Source organism: Ovis canadensis, chromosome 21, assembly GCF_042477335.2.
Source record: "Ovis canadensis isolate MfBH-ARS-UI-01 breed Bighorn chromosome 21, ARS-UI_OviCan_v2, whole genome shotgun sequence".
In the NCBI taxonomy this organism is placed as follows: domain Eukaryota; kingdom Metazoa; phylum Chordata; class Mammalia; order Artiodactyla; family Bovidae; genus Ovis; species Ovis canadensis.
In genome coordinates this window covers 41,602,307-41,623,211 of record NC_091265.1, presented here as the reverse complement: position 1 = coordinate 41,623,211, position 20,905 = coordinate 41,602,307, and the positions used below count along the sequence as shown (strand labels likewise).

Below are 20,905 nucleotides of genomic sequence, written 5' to 3'. Positions count from 1 at the left end.
TTTCTTTGATCTTTTGTCTTCTTTCAGTTGAAGGTAGTTACGTGTGATATGGTGAAGAGAATCCTGATGTCTTTTTGATGTTTTAATCTCACTACATATATGTTTATTTTTATCTGTGTGAGTGTGTGCATGTTAAAATAAGAGTTTCATGCAGTGAGGTTGAATTTACCAGAGAAGTCAGAACTTGTGTATTCAAAAAAACATTTGTGATTCTAGCTCTGGCTAAGAAGGAGCAAAGAACACTCCACCCTGTCTGTCCCCATGAATGGACTGGATAGAATAGAATGCTCTTTAAGGATTCTTGAAAGAAAATTGTAGCAGGCAGAGCAGGGGGAAAGACCGGAATTCGAAAAACCACTGAACCAGCAGCTAATTTTCCTTTTTCCCATCTGAGTCCCCTCCTGTCCACCCCCAACCCTGGGACTCGAATCCTGGCAGTGAGCATCCCTCCAGACAGGAGTGCTCATGGAGAAGCCCTCTAGTTCAGGTTCAAGGAACAGGAAAGTGGTCTCCTGGCAGCGCAAGCACCTGAAACCCTGAGGGAGGAGAACTTCCTCTCTGAGCAGAGGAGTTGAGGTCCCAAGGCAGTGGTTGTTAGAAGTGACAGCAGAAGCATGGTCCATGAAAGAAAAAAAAAAATCGCTACATTATACCTCATTAAATTGAAAATGTTTGCTGTATGAAAGAGACTTAAGAAATTGGAAGATAAGCTACAGATGGGGAGAATATATTTACAAATCACATATCTGACCGAGGACTGACTTATGTCTAGCATGTGTAGTATAAGGAACTCTCAAAATTTAGCAGTGAGAAAATAGCCCAATTAAAAAATAAGTAAAAAGACAATTCACCCAAGAAGAAACACAGATAGCAAATAGCACATGAAATGACACTCAGCCCCATTAGCCATCAGGGATATGCAGTCTGAGGCCCTGATGAAACACTACTACACGTCTGTTATACTGACGGGAGAGTATCAGTGTCAGAGGATGCGGAGCAAGTGGAACTCTCATAATTTGCTGACGGCAATGCAAAGTGGTCCAGCCACTCCGGAAAACAATTTGGCAACTCCTTATAAATTTAACATCTACTTACCAGATGGTCAAGCAAATTTCGCTGTTAGAGAAGCAAAACATATGTTCACACAAAATGTATGTTTATAGCAGCTCCATTTATAATTGCCAGAAGCTGGAAACAACCCAGGTGGGTTGTTTAAATGGATAAACTGTGATATATTCATGTAATGGAATACTATATAGCAGGAAAGGAACTATTACTAACATACAGTAACTTGGATGAGTCTCAGCATTATGCTGAGTGCAAGAAGCCAGTCTTAGAAGATTATATTCTGCATGATTCCATTGTTTGACAGTCTGGGAAAGAAAAAAAACCAGTAATGAAGAACATATCCGTGGTTGCCAGGAGCTGAGGTAGCTGAGCTAGAGATGTGGCTTAAAAGGAATATCCCAAGGGAGTCTTTTGAGGTGTTGGAACTGTTCTGGATCCTGATTTTGGTAGTGGTTACAAGACTCCACATGTGTTAAAATCCACAGAACTATACACCAAAAGCTCAATTTAACTGTAAGATAACTTAGAACAAAAGTGCTGATCCCTTATGAGTAACCCATTGAGGGATTATGAACTTCTTTCAGTAAACCTATCATTTCTTTAATCTTTTTTGGAACTCCTGAAGAATTGATGTAAGCACATTTCACATATCTTCAATTTTCTATTCTTGATGTGCATTCATCCTTTCAGAGTTGTTTTTAAACAATGAGAAGTTCAGAGTCAGGGCTGGTGAATAAGGTGGATAAAGGTCTGGTAACAACTTTATGGTATCTTTACCATAGATGGGACTAGAAAATAATAAGCCAGTTTGGATTTCTAGGAATGACTTGCTGGATATTTGATGAACCTCTCCCTTAAATGCAACTAAACATGCTGGATACAGTAGAAAATCTTTTTGAGTATTTTATATTGCATATGCTATTGTAAATTTTAAAAAAGATCCCTTTGGGTTTTCTGTGTATATGATCCTGTTGTCTGCAAATAAAGGTGAATTTGCTTCTTTTCTAATCTGTATGCATTTTTTCTTTCATTTACTCTTATTCTATCCAGGACTTCATCACATTGTTGATTACAAGCGGTGATAGTGGGCATTCTTGTTTTGTCTCCGTCTTTACAGTTGAAGCATTCAGTCTTTTACCGTTAAGTGTGTGGTAGCTGTAGATTTTTAAAAAATAATTTATTTATTTTTTGGCTGTTCCCTAGAACAGCCAAATAAACACTCAGTTTCTTTAATAGATAGCGTGCTCTCCGTTGCTGTGTGTGGGCTTTCTCTGGTTGCGGAGGGCAGGGAGAGACTGTTGCAGCCTGTCGGCTTCTCCTTACGGTGACTTCTCTTGTGTTTAGGCGTCAGTAGTTGGGGTGCATGGGCTCAGGAGTTGTGGTTCCTGGACTCTAGGGCACAGGTCCAGTAGCTGTGGTGCATGGGCTTAGCTGCTGGCAGCATGTGGGATCTTCCCAGACCAGGGATCATACCCGTGTCTCCTGCATTGACGTGGATTCTTTACCATTGAGCTACCAGGGAAGCCATGTAGATTTCTTAGAAATGCTCTTTATCAGGTTGAGGAAGTCCCCTTCTTTCCCTACCGTGCAAAGAGTGTTTGTCATGCATGGGTGTTGAATTCTGTCAGATGCTTTTGTTCTGCTGAATTGAGTATATTTATTTTGTGAAGACGATGGATTGTACTGATTCCTTTTGAAATGTTTAAGCTTGGTTGTAATGTATATTATCCTTTTTATATTTGAATCACTGAATACAATTTTGCTGACATTTCATCAGGATCGTTACATGTGTGTTCATGAAGGGTATTAAGTCTGTAGTTTTTGTTACTGTGAATGTCTGTTGGTTTTATTTTTGGGATCATGCTGCCTCCTAAAATGAGCTAGGAAGCAATTCCTCTGTATTCTGAAGGAGTTGCTATCATTTCTTCCCTGAATGTTTTCATAGTGTTTGCCGGTTAAAAGTTATGTGGGCCTGGAGTTGTTTTGCTTTTGTTTAATGGGAAGTTTTTGTTTAATATTTTTATTTATTTACTTGACTGCACCAGGTCTTCACTGTGGGATGTGAACTCTTCGGTGTGGCGTGTGGGGTCTAGTTCCGTTACCAGGGATCACACCTGGGCCGCCTGCATTGGGAGCACAGAGTCTTAGCCACTGGACTACGAGGAAGCCCCTATTGGGAAGTTTTAAAATTATGAACTCAGTTTCTTTAATAGATAGAGTGCTACTCGTTTCTTTTTAATTCCATTTTGATAACTTATGTGTTCTGAGAAAATTTTTTGCATTTCATCTAGGTTATTGAATTTAACGGCATAAACATGATCACAGAAGTCCCGTATTATCCTTTTAGTGTTTGCAGAATCTTGTAATAGTGTCCTCTTGTTTAAACCTGCTATATGTCATTGACATCTTTATTTTTGATCAGTCTGGAGGTTTATCAATTTTATTGATTTATTCCAAAGAACCAGCTTTTTAAAGAAAAACTTTACAGTCTGTTTTTGTTTATTGTTTTTAGTAATTTTTATTTATTTTGGTTGCCCTGGGTCTTCATTGCTTTGGCGGGCTTCTGAATGTCAGCAGTCAGGGGGCTACTTGTCATTGCGACGTGTGGGCTTCTCATTGCAGTGGCTTCTCTTGTTGCGGAACACAGGCTCTAGGCACGTGGGCTTTAGTAGCTGTGGCGTGTGGGCTCAGTAGTTGCGTCACATGGGCCCAGCTGCCCTATGGCCCATGTAATCTCGAGCCCAGGGATGGAACCACGGGCAGATTCCCATCTGCTGCACTACCAGGGGAGTCCCAAGAATAGCTGTTGGTTTCAGTGATTCTGCATTTTTCTTCTTTTTTATATTTCATGATTTCCCTATCTTTATTGTTTCATTTGTTCTATTTTGGGTTTATTTTCCTTCTCTAGGTTCTTAAGGCAAAAGCTTCTGTCATTTAGTTTCTTCTTTTTTCCCATTCAGTTGCTCAGTTGTGTCCGACTCTTCGTGACCCCATGGACTGCAGCACGCCAGGCCTCCCTGTCCATCACCAACTCCCAGAGTTTACTAAAACTCATGTTCATTGAGTCGGTGATGCCATCCAACCATCTCATCCTCTGTTGTCCCCTTCTCTTCCCGCCTTCAATCTTTCCCAGCATCAGGGTCTTTTCCACTGAGTCAGTTCTTCGCATCACGTGGCCAGAGTATTGAAGTTTCAGCTTCAGCATCAGTCCTTCCAATGAATATTTAGGCCTGATTTCCTTTAGGATGGACTGGTTTGATCTCCTTGCCATGGACTCTCAAGAGTCTTTTTCCCATTATAAGCATTTAAAGCTAAAAATTCACTGTATTTACACCTGTGTTGTTTAGTTTCCAAATATTTGAGAATATTCCACACATCCTTTCATTATTGATTTTTAATTTAATTCCAGCTGTGGCCAGAGAACATACTCTGTATGAATTCAACCCATATAAGTTTGTTGAGACATGTTTTATGGCCCAGTATATTCTCTGTCTTGATGAATATTCCATGTGTACTTGGAACACATATCTATTCTGTTGTTGGGTGGGATTTTATGAAAATGTCAGTTAGATCCAACTGGTGGATAGTGTTAAGTCTTCTTGGTGGCACAGTGGTAAAGAATTTGCCTGCCAGTGCAGGAGAGAGGGTAGACACAAGTTTGATCCCTGGGTCTGGAAGATCCTCTGGAGTAGGAAATGGCAACCCACTCCAGTATCCTTACCTGGAGGATCCCATGGACAGAGGAGCCTGGCAGGCTACAGTCCATGGGGTCCCAAGGAGTCGGACATGACTGAGCGATTGAGCACGCACACATGCATCTGTTTCTAATTTCTCTCTTTTTCTAGTAGCTGAAAGAAGTGTTAAAATTCTCAACTGTAATAATGAATCTTCCTGTTTTTCTTTTCTGCTTTATGAATTTTGAAGTTCCTTTTGGGTACACGTGTATTTAAGGTGGTTGTATCTTCTTGCTAAATTTGCCTTCTTTATTATTTTGAGATGTCCCTCCTTATCTCTGGTAATATTTCTTGTGTGATGTCTACTTTGTCTTATATTAACATAACCATTGAATTCTTTATGCTTATTTTTTTTTCATGGCATATCTCTTTCTATCCTTTACTTTTAACCTATGTATATTTTGTATTTAATGTGAGTTTCCTGTAGATGACATGTAGTTTTCTTAGTGTTTGCTTTTTTTTTTATTTTTTATTTTTTTACTTTACAATACTGTGTTGGTTTTGCCTTTTTAAAAATCCAGTCTAACAAACTGTCTTTCATTTGGTTTTCTTTAGACCATTAGCATTTAATGTGATTATAAGTATAGTTTCATATAAATGTATTACTTTGTATGTTTTATTCCTTCTCTGTTCCTTGTTCATTTTCCCTCTATTTTTCCTGTAGTTTGAAAAATACTGAATATGTTTTAAGTATTTTATTTTATTTCTGCTATTGGCTTATTGCAAGACTGTATTTATTTAGAAGTTGCTCTTGGGTTTACTTATCACTGTTTATCGGCAAATACTGTTTTAAGAATTTCCTGTAACAATATACTTCTGTTTTTTGTCATCAAGAAATTAAAAAAACATGGAAAATTCTGTTATGTTGACCCACATAATTACACATATTTACCCATGTAATGCTGTCATTCTTTGTTTCTTTGTATTGATTCAGATTTTTATCTGGTATTATTTGCCTTTAGCCTGAAGAACATCCTTTATTATTTCTTGTAAGATAGTGTCTGTTGGCAGTTTTCTTAGCTTTGATTTGTTTGAAAAAAGTGTTTCTTTCATTCCTATTTTTCTAGAATATTTTTGTTAGTGTTTGCAGGTTAAGTTTTTTTCTTTTAGATTTTTAAAACTGTCTTGCTTTTGTCTTCTGGCTGGTACTTACTGATTAGAAGTCTGAGTTCATTCTTATCTTTGTTTTTTTGAACATAATGTGTCTTTTTCCTTGGACCACTATCTTTATCATTGGTTTCGAGTAGTTTGATTTTTATATGCCTTGGTGTAGTATTATGAGCTTGGTGCCGCTTGGGTTTGTTGAGCTTGTAGGAGCCATGGGTTTATAATTTTCACCAAATTTGGAAGATTTTTGTCTATTTTTTAGTGAAATTATTTAAAAGTATTTCCTCTTCCTCTTCTGGGATTTCATTTATACATTGGGATGTAGCCTTAGGGTGTATTTGCCATGACTTCCTGAAGCAGATGCCTGGTGACCTTCCTGCCATGGCTCTTGACCTATTACAAGTAACAGAATACTTTGGTGTCTTTGGCAGATGGCCTTTGTTTTATGACAGAAATATTTGGTTGGTGTAAATGTTGCAGTTTCAGACCATGAATGTTATATCATTATAACTAGGTTCAAGCACATCTTTATTAATAGGAACCATTACAATCAGCACGTTTTTGCCAACGAGAATAAGTGTGTATATTCCTGTAGTGTAAAAATCTGTGCTTTGCAATTAAACAAACTCTCGAAAAGCATTTTCTGTCTCTTGCTGGTTTTGGAAGGATTTTCCTTGCAAAAAGTTGTTGAGATGCTTGAAGAAGTGATAGTCATTGGTGAAAGGTCAGGTGACAACGAGGGCTTCCCTGGTGGCTCAGATGGTAAAGAATCTGCCTGCAATGCAGAAGACCCAGGTTCGATCCCTGGGTTGGGAAGATCCCCTGAAGAAGAGAATGGCTATCCACTCCAGTATTCTTGCCTAGAGAATTCCATGGACAGAGGAGCTTGGTGGGCTAGAGCCCATGGAGTTGCAAAGGGTCAGACACAACTGAGCAGCTGACACTTCAGGTGAATATGGTGGATGAGGCAAAACTTAGTAGGCCAGTTTGTTCAACTTTGGAAGTGTTGGTTGTGCGACGTGTAGTCGGGCATTGTCATGGAGAAGAATTGGGCCCTTCGTGTTGACCAATGCCAGCTGCAGGGATTGCAGCTTTCTGTTCATCTCATCGACTTGCTCAGCGTACTTCTCCGATGTAATGGTTTCACTCGGATTCAGAAAGCTAACGTGGATCAGACTGGCAGCAGACCACCAGACTGACCACGACCTTTTATTTTGGTGCAGGTTTGGCTTTGGGAAGTGCTTTGGAGCTTTTTTTCAGTCCAGCCACTGAGCTGATTGTCACCCGGGGTTGTATAGAATCCACTTTTTGTTGCACATCACAATCACAATCACCAAATGGTTTGTTATTGTTGTGTAGAATAAGAGAAGATTTTTTTGATTTGCAGTCAGCTCATGAAGCACCCACTTATTGAGCTTTTTCAGCTTTCCAGTTTGCTTCAAATGCTGAATGACTGTAGAATGGTCGATGTCGGGTTCTTCTGCACCTTCAGTAGTTGTAAGAGGATCAGCTTGATGATGTCTGTCCATTGGTCGCTGTCAACTTCTGACGGCTGTCCACTGCGCTCTTCATCTTCGAGGCTCTCGTCTCCTTTGCAAAACTTCTTGAAGAACCACTGCACATACTGTTCGTTAGGAGTTTCTGAGCCAAGTGCGCTGTTGATGTTGCGAGTTGTCTCTGCTGCTTTGTGATCCATTTTAAACTTGAATTAAAAAATCACTGGAATTTACTTTTTGTCTAACATTGTTTCCATAGTCTAAGATTAATATAAACAGTAGGTAATAAGTCATTAGCAAAAATACATAGTGAGAAGGGTGCATTAAAGTGATGTATAACATAACCACATTTATTTAAGAATGTATTCCAGCGTTGAACGGCAGAGTTCAACAATGCAAAACCACAATTACTTTTGCACCAACCTAATACATAATTTGGACTTTTCTAATATTAAGCATCTAATCCTAGTGCATAGAATTAAAATGAAAATCTTCTGTAGGATATACCTCTAAGAATGAAAAACAAATCATTTAATTGATAGATATTGTTGATAGTACCAAATGCTTTATGATGTAGTTGAATGTGATATTGATTCTCTTACTGTGCCTTGTCAATTACTCTTACTCTTCAGTGCAGGAATCACAGCCATGGCCCTTACCCTCCAGGATTTGGTCGACATGGAGTCTGTGCACACGAAAACAAAGAGCTTGCCAAGGCGAGAGAAGCTGTTCCTCTTATAGAGGATTCTAGTAACTGTGACATTGTAAAAGCTACTCAGTAAGTCTTCCTAATGCTTTGTTTTATCCTTAGTTTCTGTTGAGTTTTAATAACCTATGTGCAGTTCATGGCACTTCCATGTACACTTTCCTCCCTTCATACTCCAGTGATAGTATGTTTGTCATACCAGCATCAGAGCATTTGATACAGTGCAGCTTAGTTTTTTATTAATGATCTCTTCCATTAGATTGTGAACTTCTGAGCAAAAGCATGTCTTTTTCATCTTTGTAACCCCAGTGCTTTTGCACAGTTTGTCTTGTATTAGGTGCTCAATAAATGTTCATTGAGTGAGCAGATGGTTTTAAATGACACTCATGCTAGACTCTGAGTTTGAAACACACATCTTAGGCTTTTAAAATATACTACAACCTAAATATGAAGATGAAATAGAAGAATATAACTCACACATTTATGAGTATTTTAAACATTTATTGATTACTTTCTGTGTAGCTGTTGTCTTGGGTGCACTAGAAGAAAGTCGGTAAAATAGAAACAGGTTTTCTGACCACTTGAAACTATAGTCGGTTGTTTTGCTTTCACTGAAAATGAAATATGTTTCGAGTTTCTCCTTAAGATTTCCACCTGTGGGTATTTGTATTAAATCATTTCCAGCATTATCACCTTCATGGATCTCACTGATTGTTAACATCTACCACATCTCTTTCCATTGAATATGTTTTGAAATATTTTACCTGTCAGATTATGTTAATTAGTTGGCCACTTTATTAGTAATCAAATATAGGCCTGCCTGTCATCGCTTCTAATCTGCATGAAAGACACTGATGTTACTGCACAAACTTGATATATATCATTTCTGTCAAAAATGAAGATGTTTGGTGATTAGTTAGCTTGTTTGGCTTTAATGTAGACTAATATATTGCTTTATGTTTGTTAAAGAATAATTGACAATTATTTGAATATTCTAATTACTAATTTACATTAACTCTGGAGGCCCTGGGAACCACTACTTTCAGTTCAGTTCAGTTTAGTCGCTCAGTTGTGTCTGACTCTTTGCGACCCCATGAATCGCAGCACGCCAGGCCTCCCTGTCCATCACCAACTGCTGGAGTTCACCCAAACTCATGTGCATCATGTCAGTGATGCCATCCAACCATCTCATCCTCTGTCGTCCCCTTTTCTTCCTGCCCCAATCCCTCCCGGCATCAAGGTCCTTTCCAATGAGTCAACCACTACTTTAGTTGAATTTTGTTTGTATTATTATATTTATATGAAGATGAGAGTGTTCTTAAGGTAAATAGATATTTGCTTTAATTAAAATGGAAACATCTAAATGTTTCACTGCTTCCAGTAAAGCTCTGTTATAATAAGTGTGAAAAATTAGGCTCCATCACAGGGAATCTCAATAAAAACTCATGTATCTTTCCTAAAATTTTCTTTAGATCTTGGACTTTCTTAAATGGTTGTAAAAAGATATTTAGGTAGTATTTGGGAAGGGTGAAAAAGAGCTAGTTAGGATAGGTGTTTTTGTATTTTCTAAATCATCAATGTCCTAAATAATGTGTACTCTTTATGTTTCTCATGTAAAGGGAGTATCTCTCTTTTCTGATTTCCAATTATTTTTTATTAATTAAAATATTTTTTAATTGGTGGAAAATTGGTTTACAGTTTTGTGTTGGTTTCTGCTGTACAGCAACACGAATCAGTCATAATTATATATATATATATATTTATATATATATATATATATATATATATATATATCCCTTCTGTTCTGAACCTCTTTCCCCTCCCCACCCCACCCCTCTAGGTCATCACAGGGGAGTATTTCTTTTCCAATAAAGTGTTAAAGTTGATATTTAAAAGATGGAGAACATATATATATGTATCATTATCAACACTCATTTTCTCATTAATATCTTCACTTCACATTGTCAAATGGGTATCTCTATCTTTTTAAAAATGCCATAAAGACAGACAGGTACACATTTTTGATGAGGTGGAAGTTATTTAATTTAATGGTGTGGGAAACAGACATTCTGCCATTTGTTTTGATTTTGACCCTTGAAGGCATAGTGAAACATTCAGGTCCCTCTAAATAAAAGTAAGTTTCAAAGAAACTGAATGGTCTAGTAGGACATAATAGTTTCTATTGAAAAGAAATAGAGCTAATGAATGATTTTGAAAATTATTTTAGAACTAAAAAGAGATATTTCTCTCCTGCTTTTCATTCTGATAGTTAAATAACTCTCAAATATCCCTTCACTCTTTCCCTCGTTTTCCTTTTCCATTCCTTTTACCTGAGGCGCCCTTTGCTGATCACCTGTCTGTCATACAAGAGCCTCTAAACTGGTCTCTCAGTCCTCACCTAACATTAGCTTCCATGTTGCACCAATGTGATCTTTCTTATAGCCCAAAGCCTGAGTGCTTTCTTCTTTAAAATCTGCGCTGGCTTCTCCTTGAGCCATAAAGACTAAATTTCAAAGCATGGCAGAGAAGGATCACGCAGGCTTTGCCTGCCTCTCCTAGCCTCATCTCCTGCCATTGCCTTTCTTATGCTTTATGCTTTTGTGGTGCTAAATTGCTTATTATTTCTCCAAGTATCTGTGTAGTTTGAGATCTCTGGTTTTCATACATGCTATTCCCTCTGCCTGAAATGTCTTCCCTTCATAGCTTGTATATCGTGTTCCATCTACTTCAGGAAGGGCTAATCATTCCTTCCTTTTCTGTGCCTGCACCGTGTCCATGTTTTATTGTTGAATTTATCCCATTCCAGTTTGCTTTTAGTCTCGCTACCTTATTGTGAGATCATTGCTTGGGCTTTGTTTGATTTGGGGGTAAGATTATTGTCCAGAGTCAGCACCGTGCATTCCTGGTGCATAGTGGAAGATCCAGTGAAACTTATTGAAAGAGGAAAACTGAATGGTAAAAGTTTATTCCAGAAAATTAGGTAAGTCCAGATAGATTCATCTGTCTCATCAGCTAGAAGCCAAGTTTACTTCTGTTGTTTGGCTTTACATTCCATCCACTTTGTGAATACCTTTGCTAATTATTGTATTTCTGTGTTGACCAAAAGACACACTGGATAAAGACATGGTAAAAGAAAGAAATTTTGATAGCTGAAATTGTTTTAATGGTATCAGTTATGCCTTTTATTTTCCATCTTATTGCAGATACGGAATTTTTGAACGATGTAAAGAGTTGGTAGAAGCAGGATATGATGTCAGGCAACCAGACAAAGAAAATGTGTCTCTTCTTCATTGGGCTGCCATTAATAACAGGCTGGATCTTGTAAAGTAAGATGAGATATATGTGTGTTAAGTATGTGTTTTATAATTCTAAACCCTTCCTTCATTTGTCTTTTCTCTTTTCAAGTGCAAGTATGTATGTTGAGCCATCTCTAATCTTTTATTATAAATGAATGCTTGAACTTTGTGCCATGCACAGTGGTTATCATAGTATTGAAAAGGACCTCAGAAATCATCTGGACCAGGACTCTCACTGGCCCAAAAAGAAAAATTAAAAATGAAGTCACAATTCAGGCAATGAATTTGAACATTTTTGGACATGGAACAACAGGCTGATTCAAAACTGGGAAAGGAGTACATCAAAGCTGTATATTGTCACTCTGCTTATTTAACTTACATGCAGAGTACATCATGCGAAAAGCTGGGCTGGATGAAGCACAAGCTGGAATCAACATTGCTGGTAGTAATATCAATAACCTCAGATATGCAGATGATACCACCCTTATGGCAGAAAGTGAAGAGGAACTAAAGAGCCTCTTGATTAAGGTGAAAGAGGAGAGTGAAAAAGCTGACTTAAAACTCAACATTCAAAAAACTAAGATCATGGCATCTGGTCCCATCACTTCATGGTAAATAGATGGGGAAAAAATGGAAACAGTGACAGACTTTTTTTTCTTGGACTCCAAAATCACTGCGGATGGTGACTGCAACCTTGAAAGTTTTAAAAGACACTTGCTCCTTGGAAGAAGAGCTATGAGAAACCTAGACAGTGTATTAAAAAGTAGAGACATTACTTTGCCGACAAAGGTCCGTATAGTCCAAGCTATGTGTTTTGCAGTAGTCATGTATGGATATGAGAGTTGGATCATAAGGCTGAGCGCCGAAGAACTGATGCTTTTGAACTGTGGTGCTGGAGAAGTCTCTTGAGAGTCCCTTGGATGGCAAGGGGATCAAACCAGTCAATTTTTAAGGAAATCAATCCTGAATATTCATTGAAAGGACTGGTGCTGAAGCTGAAACTCTAATACTTTGGCCACCTGATGTGAAGAACTGACTCAGTGGAAAAGACCCTGATGCTGGGAAAGATTGAAGGCAGGAGGAGAAGGGGATGACAGAGGACGAGATGCTTGGATGGCATCACCAACTCAATGGACATGAGTTTGAATAAGCTCCAGGAGATGGTGAAGGACAAGGAAGCCTGGTGTGCTGCAGTCCATGGGGTCACACAGAGTAGGACATGATTGAGTGACTGAACAATAACAACATGTTTTTCACAATGGAACAGATAGTTTCACCAAGTTTAAAAGAATCACTGAAATTGTTATATTGTAATAATGCCAGGAGGAATGGATGGGTAGGGGAATAATTTAATAGCAAAATTAAATATGGAATACATTTTAGATTAGGCATGTATTAGATTGTATAACATTATTCCCCTACATTAGCACTACTGTGGGTTTTTTTTGTTTTACATCTTAACGTGTAAAATGTGTATGTGTACATATTATGTATTATATACATTTAAAATCCTTGTGGTTTAGGAGAGTAAAAATATACTGAAGGTTAGGATAATGAGATATACTCACAGCCATACTCCTTTTCTGTGGAAATAAACCGGTGTGTTGTTTAGATAATATATATGAAGCACAACTTTGAAATAATGAGATTAATTCCTGTAAGCCACAGAAGAAGATAAGTCTCTTTACCTTATAGTTTCATTTTGTACAATGTATCCCATCAATGTATTTTGCCTCCAAAATAGAGAGTGAAATGCTCAAAATGTCTAACTTTTCTGGAAGAATTTTGAATTATTTGTTTGCTACCTACTTTTAGCATCATTATTTCCACATAGTAATTCTAACTTTAAGCTGTTAGCTGTGACATAGTTTCACCTTTCTTCTTGCAAGTTAAGTAGAACATCTGTAATAGAAACCTTTTAAATATAAACCATTGCAAGAATTTTGTGGTTAGAATAAGCAGAGAGTAGTTATTATGTGTTTAGTTGTAAAGAAATACTCATGACAGCAGGAATAATTACTTACATGATGAGAATATTTCACCAGGGATCTGTTTGATGCTGTTATGTGAATCTTTCAGACTTCTGCAGATCTGAGTGTTTTAGAGAGGGGCATTATTATAATTTCTGTTTCAAATACTTTTATTACTGAGAAAAATGGATGTTTTCTTTCTCAAATGAATTCTAAATTTTAAATCTTATTTTCATTTATGTTTGCTCTTAACAGGTTTTATATTTCAAAAGGCGCTGTGGTAGATCAGTTGGGTGGCGATTTAAATTCAACTCCTCTTCACTGGGCCATCAGGTAAAGGTTTTTTTCAATACTGAAATTGCTGTTCAGAATCAAAACTGACTTACGTATTTTCTGAACATTAAAGACCAGCACTTTGCAATAGAATTTTCTGTGAAGATGGAAATGTTTGTGCTGTCCAGTAAAGTAGCACCACTAGCCACATGTGAAATGTAAAGTATGGCTAATGCCACTAAGGAATTGCATTTTTAATTTTAGTTAATTTTAGCTAATTTGCATTTAAACAACTATATATGGCTAGTAGTTCATATTGGAATTGCAGTTACAGACCACTTGAAAGACTTTCTTTTGTTTTTACTCCTTCATTAAAAAAAATACAGTTTTAAAGAGTTTCCATAGATGATTTTTTTTTTTGTTATTTGTCTTTATTTTTTTTATTTTTTTTATTTTTTAATTTTTAGTTTTTTATTTTTTAAATTTTAAAATCTTTAATTCTTACATGCATTCCCAAACATGAAGCCCCCTCCCACCTCCCTCCCCAGAACATCTTTCTGGGTCATCCCCATGCACCAGCCCCAAGCATGCTGCATCCTGCGTCAGACATAGACTGGCGATTCAATTCACATGATAGTATACATGTTAGAATGTCATTCTCCCAAATCATCCCACCCTCTCCCTCTCCCTCTGAGTCCAAAAGTCCGTTATACACATCTGTGTCTCTTTCCCTGTCTTGCATACAGGGTCGTCATTGCCATCTTCCATAGATGATGTTTTTGTGTTTAATTGAGGGCCCAAACTAAATCAAAGTAAATATTTTTAATATTTGATCACATGGACAAATGTGGTAGTTTAGTGAGTGTAAACTCCCATCAGTTCTTTTCCCTGATATGTACTGGTATCTGAAGCTGAAGTTATTAAGTGTCTATTTGGACACTTAGCAACTTCTTCATCTTTCATTTTAACTCCATGCTCTGTGATCGGTGGAGTTGATACAAACCTGAAAGTGAAGTGGATACTTGTTCATTTAAGGCAAAGAGTTGAATCTTTTCTCTGGAGTTGAGAATTTTGAAGAATCTGGAATTAGCTCATCCCCTTAAGCTACAGTGCTTTACATAGAAATGAACCGTATTCAAAGAGAAATATTTAATTCCTAAGAACAGTGTTATCACCTGTGGTCTGGGAATTGTTACCCTTCATTCAGCGTACCTGTTTCATGATTATTTTTTGTTTTTAAAATAACAATGGCAAAGTCCAAATGATTTTTAATTTCCGTTTTTATTGTTAGTTATGTAAAATTATTTATACATGGTAGTACTCTTAAAAAGGTAGATTGGTGAAAGGGAAATCGCTCCATCGTGTCCAACTCTTTGTGACCCCATGGACTGTAGCCTACCAGGCTCCTCTGTCCATGGGATTTTCCAGGCAGTAGTACTGGAGTGGATTGCCATTTCCTTCTCCAGGGGATCTTCCCAATCCAGGGATTGAACCCGAGTCTCCCGCATTGTAGACAGATGCTTTACCATCTGAGGCACCAGGGAAGTCCTTAAGGTAGATTGGGAGGTTATTATTAATAATCTTATTACCTGCACTCAAGAAGGACTGTCCAGATAGTTCTAAGTTTCGAATGTGTACGTAAAAGATATTTAGAGACGCTCCAGTGTTTTAAAAATCTGTGCACTGTTAAGAAATACTCTTTCTATCTAACCACAGTCCCTTATGTCTTAGAAATGCTAGTTTCTCCCTAAATTTTTCTCTTTTGCACTATAGAGTACAGTATAATTCTTATTCTTTCTTTTTCCAGACAAGGGCATTTACCTATGGTCATATTATTACTGCAGTATGGTGCCGACCCCGCTCTCATTGATGGAGAGGGATTCTGTGGCATCCACCTGGCAGTGTTATTTCAGCACATGCCCATTATAGCATATCTCATCTCTAAAGGACAGGTATGTTTTGAGACGTATTTTGTATTGCAGCTGTTGTAAATCTGAAAGGACTCAGAGGATCATTAGTAATAGTCCTCATTTTTAAGGTATACAAATCATTTTACAGATACCTGAATGTTCAAATACTAGCCTCAGTAAGTCTAGCTATTGAATACTGCTTTTCCAGCTTCACTGGAGCAAAAAGGATAGGTCATTTAGCTCAGTAACATATAATAGTTGTTTCTGAAACTTGTAAGCTTATAAGAGTTTTTCTTGTGATCCCAGTAATTTGCAGAGTTTTTCAAAAAACATGACTTTAAAGCCTGTATTTTTCTTTTGGTTGAATGTGGAAATGGTAGTCAGATCACTAAATTAACCCATCATTTGCTTTCATTATTTGAGGCCAAGTGGAGACCAGTTTGAATGCATGTTTCTTATTGTTCCCTGAAGTAGTCCCATGGAAAATGACTTGCCTTAAGAGATATTCATTTATGGCACTGGTTAAATTATGGGTTGTTGGCAGTGGGAGTTTCACTGTCAGTTCTGCTTGCCTGGGATATGCTTTCTGGTAACAACTAGTTTATATATCAGTAGTTTTGTGTAGCAGGAATGGAAGCATGTTTGCACAAATGCTGTTGGAATAACTGTATTCTGTTTAAATAAGCACTTTCTGTTAGACTTAGCAATTCAAGTAGAATAATTATAACCTCTTGGTTCTCATTTTGGAAAACTATATGAAGAGTCATCTTTTCTACTTCACTTTGGGCTTCTTCCTCCAAGGCCTGTAAGAATATTCAGTCACTGAATTTTGGGGGGGTTGGGGCCCCTTGGTTGAGGCATTATATACCTCAACTCTGGACCCATTTTTTTAAGTGGACCGTATATATTCTTGGAGCTATGGTTTCCTTTTTATTTCCTGTGTTCTCAAAAATAGAAAAGAATTTTTCATGTTTTACTCTTTGAAACATAGTAAATCCAAAAATACAATATGCTTTGTATTCTTGCCTCAGAAGGTAGAATTCACTCTTACTGAAAGTGTTTAAGTAGAGACTGGATGATTTTGTCCAAGAAGTGATAGTTTGAATTAATGTGTCAGTTAAAGTCTAAACTAGATAACTTCTAAGGTCTCTACTGTCTCATATTTGATGGTGATTATCAACATTTTTCTGTCCCTTAGTCATCTTCCACTCACAACATACAACATTTAAAATCATATATTCAGATTTTTCCCCTTAAAAATATTTTGTAGCAATCAGTGGATTTTTACCCTATGGATGTGAAACAGAACATTATTTTATTCAAATGATATTTGAACACTTATAGACACACTATGGTGTGAATGTATTAAAGAGATACTTCTACTAAGAGAGGAAATGGAAACTTGACTGTGTTTACAGTTAGGCTGATCAACTCTTCTTTTTTAACAGAGTGTGAATACGATAGATGTAAACGGGCAGACACCTCTCATGTTATCAGCTAACAAAGTACTTGGGTAAGTAAGTTTAATTGAATTGCCTTATTCTGACTCTTGATTCCAGCAATTTAAGTATCTTATTCTATGTGAGGCGACACAACATTCCGAAGAAAGTAAGATTTTCCGTCTCGTGACTGTGACGTGCACTTTTAATGTAGTTGCAGTTATAAAAGCAGCATTGAAATAAATTTTCTCTTTTCTGATAGCTTTGGGGAAAAGTTTGAAAGCTACTAATAAGAAAAAACTTTCCTTACAGAACACCTGGAGATTCCGAAGTGTAAACTTGTTAACAGAATTTGCATTTCTTAGTTTACGTTTCTGAAGAATGGCTACAGGTTTAAATGCTCCCATAATTTGACATGTAAATGATAAATATGCATTTCAAAAAACAGTAAGTTTGAGGGTTCTCTGATATTGTAGCCATTCTTCAGAAACGTAAACTAAGAAATGCAAATTCTGTTACTAAGTATACGCTTACTACTTGTGATTATTGGCCACCATATTGTCCAACTTCTGTCATTCTTCTGCTCAAATACATGCCACACTTTGTCCTTTATCAGTTTTGTTTCCAGTGTTGTACTTAGTTTCTGAGTCTGCTTTTACTTAGGATGTTGCTCCTAGGAACTGAGTTAGTTCTGATGCTATTTTCTTTTAGTTCCTAGAGTGATAGGGCTCAAATTTGGGGTAGAATTTTGTCAAAAAGCATTTTGTCATCTTTGCTAGTAACTCTCAGGTCATGTATAATATTTAAAAATCTTGAATAGAATGAGTAAAATAGATTATTATTTTATTATAGGAATCTCTTGAGTAGTCATGAAAGAAGTAAAGGTGTTGAAGATGAAGTAAAAAATATTTCATTGAATTCTACTTTCAAGTCCATAACTTTCTATGATAAATAATTTAGGGCATTTTTATAACACCCTATGTAATAAGTGGTTGGAGGGAGAATGTGAAGTTAGCTTTTGGTTTATCTCCTCAAATATGATATTGTACGTTTAATTTTTTAATTGGATAAATAACATAGCATTTAGTGTTGGCCAAAGTAAAAAAAAAAGTTAACCATTAGATCAGCAGCATGAAAACAAAAATTTGAAAAACAAAAGCAATTATTCCATTGTATTGATGTTAAAATTACATTATGTAGCAGACAATTAATACATTTCTCTTGGGGCAGCAACTTGGGCCTCACCAGTATTAGCACCTAGAATAAAACTCTGCACAGAGAAGTTCTGCAGTTTTCAGAGTGCTTACTGATTGGTTCATTGATACATTATCAAACAGGTTCATTGTTTACATTTACCCTTCAAATCATTCTAATAAATGTTGTTTTGGTGTTTTATTGTTTTGAGACAGGCCAGAACCAACTGGATTTCTTTTAAAGTTTAATCCTTCTCTCAATATAGTTGATAAAATACATCAAAACACTCCACTTCACTGGGCAGTTGCAGCAGGAAATGTTAGTGCTGTTGATAAGCTCTTAGAAGCTGGTTCTAGCCTGGATGTCCGAAATGTTAAGGTATGGCCAGGTGTTTATCTCTCTTAGTTTATTATGTCTTCAGTTACCACAAGATACATAGAAACAATAATAGTTGGCTACCCTTGGAATAAATACATTGAATCTATGATTCTTGTGAGTTTGTGAAACTTGTTTAGCTTTGGGACTTGCCTGGTGGCTCAGTGGCTAAGATTCCACGCTCCCAGTGCAGGGAGCCTGGGTTCAATCCCTGGTCAGGGAACTAGGCCCCACATACCCCAAGAGTTCGCATACCACAGCTATAAAAGATCCTCCATGTGCAACTAAAGATCGCATGTGCTGCAACCAAGATGTGGCTCAGCCAAATAAATAAATATTTTTTAAAAAGTTTAGTACCTATGCTGTATCAAAAATAAAATTGAACTTTTTCTTTCTTTTTTAGGGAGAAACCCCTCTTGACATGGCCCTGCAAAACAAAAATCGGCTCATTATTCACATGCTAAAAACGGAGGCCAAAACTCGAGCCAACAAAAATTTCAGACTTTGGAGATGGCTGCAGAAATGCGAGGTATTTTCATGCAGGGCCTGTCCTGTCGGCTCTAAGAACTGTTTTGTCCGTTTGTTTTTGTGTTTGAACGCATCAGGGAAAACCAAGGAGTTGGCCTACTGCTGCATTGTATCTGCCAATTGTATCTTTCCCATATACCCTGTAACCCAGAGTTGGAAATTTGGCGCTTTTAATGGCAGTTTATTGTTGGTTCTCAGCTAGATGGCTGAACAGCTCCATGTTACCTTTTGAATACCGTAGCATACTTCCATGTTTATTTCATGAGTGAATTGAAACACAAATAGTTAAGATTCTTAGAGATGCAAAAGGAAAAATCCTTGTTGCAAGGAATTTTATAGGAGTTATTCTTAAAGAACTTGTTCCTATTAAAATTTTTTTCAAAGGGGAAATCATAACATTCAAAACGTTTTCTTAGAATCAGGAGGAATTAAACTTAAAAAATGACAGTGTTGCAAGCTTCAGGCATATGATGTCACTTCATAAAATTAAAAGCACCCAGAATTTTGAGAGATGAAACCCAACCTTTATTCTTCTTTTTTTTAACTTGGCAGTTCTTCTAAGTGGTTGTCTTCTAAAGTTAAAAGTGAGCAACAACAACAAAAAAGTGAATGGAATGATAGAAAAATTAGATTAGAATGGTCAGCTTGCTATTATGTCCAGCAAAATCTAAGTTGTAATAGAGAATGTATTATTAAAATGGATATTGGATTGATTTTACTGTTTAACGTCTTCACATACGAGAGCGTTGTCTTCAGAACGTATAGAATACCTTCAGGTTCTAGATTAACAGGCATGAGATTTCTTTGCAGAGGATCCTCACGAATACTACACCAATTTTGCAAGGGAGAAAAACAGAAATAACAGTTACTCCCTGGTCTCCATTGCCATCTCCTCTGCTCCCTCCCCTGCTTTATTAATAGAGTGTCCCAGGCTATATAATCTCAGAACAGAAATAATAATCTATATAATCTCAGAACAGAAATAATAATTAAATATTAATAATTTTGTCCTGGGACCTCTTTTCTGTCTAGTCATTCCCTTGGTGGTTTCATGTGCTCCCATGGCTTTAAATGCTGTCTATATGTTGACAACACCCAAATGTATCTCTAGTTCAGACCTATCCAGTTACCTACTTGATTTATCCATTCACCATCCAAAAGGCATTGTCAGTATAACATCCAAAACTGAGCTCCTCATCTCTCCTCCCCACTGCCCCCAACTATTCCGTCCAGAGCTTCCCCATCTCAGTAGGTGGCAACTTACTCTCCAGTGACCTTTGCCTCTTTGTCATATCGCGTATCCAGTCCATCAGAAAAACATATCGGCTAGTTCTGCCCTCAGTGTATATCCAGCATCTGACCCTTCTCACCACTTTACCATGAAATTTTGGTCCAGCAAAATGAATTCCTGCAGCTCTCTGACATTTTCCTGCCTCTACTCACCTCTAGTCTCATCTCAGTAGAGCATCAGATGAATCTTACAATGTAAGTCAAATCCTATCATTTATCTGCTCAGAATCCTGTGATGTTTCCCCCTTTCTCCCAGAATAAAAGCCAAAAACCTTAGAACAGACAAACGTACTAAGTGAATTTTAGAGAAAGCTTCCATTCAGCTTTCTCTATACTCTAAAATTCTCTTAGTATGTTGGTCTGTCTGTCTTCCCCTGCTAGAATTTAGGCTCCATGAGAGAAAGACTTTAAATTTATTGATGTGTTCCCAAGTGCCTAGAACAGTGCCTAGCATATGATGTACACTGGAATATTTGTTGAACAAGGAAATAGTGTGGCTCATCCGTGAGTGTTGTATCT

General features: G+C 37.1%; 1 protein-coding gene across 3 annotated transcripts in view; it reads left to right on the top strand.

Annotated features, from left to right (window-relative positions):
* Nucleotides 1-20,905, top strand: part of ZDHHC13 (zinc finger DHHC-type palmitoyltransferase 13) — a 55,488-nt gene that overhangs the window by 7,034 nt on the left and 27,549 nt on the right. The window contains exons 2-8 of one of the 3 annotated variants that reach the window (XM_069565344.1): nt 8,038-8,183; nt 11,315-11,437; nt 13,633-13,710; nt 15,458-15,602; nt 17,009-17,073; nt 18,409-18,571; nt 18,972-19,097. In XM_069565344.1, coding sequence (XP_069421445.1) covers nt 8,038-8,183; nt 11,315-11,437; nt 13,633-13,710; nt 15,458-15,602; nt 17,009-17,073; nt 18,409-18,571; nt 18,972-19,097 — 846 coding nt within the window. The remainder of the gene's footprint in view (nt 1-8,037; nt 8,184-11,314; nt 11,438-13,632; nt 13,711-15,457; nt 15,603-17,008; nt 17,074-18,408; nt 18,572-18,971; nt 19,098-20,905) is intronic. The other 2 variants (XM_069565346.1, XM_069565347.1) reach the window with 2 other exon arrangements.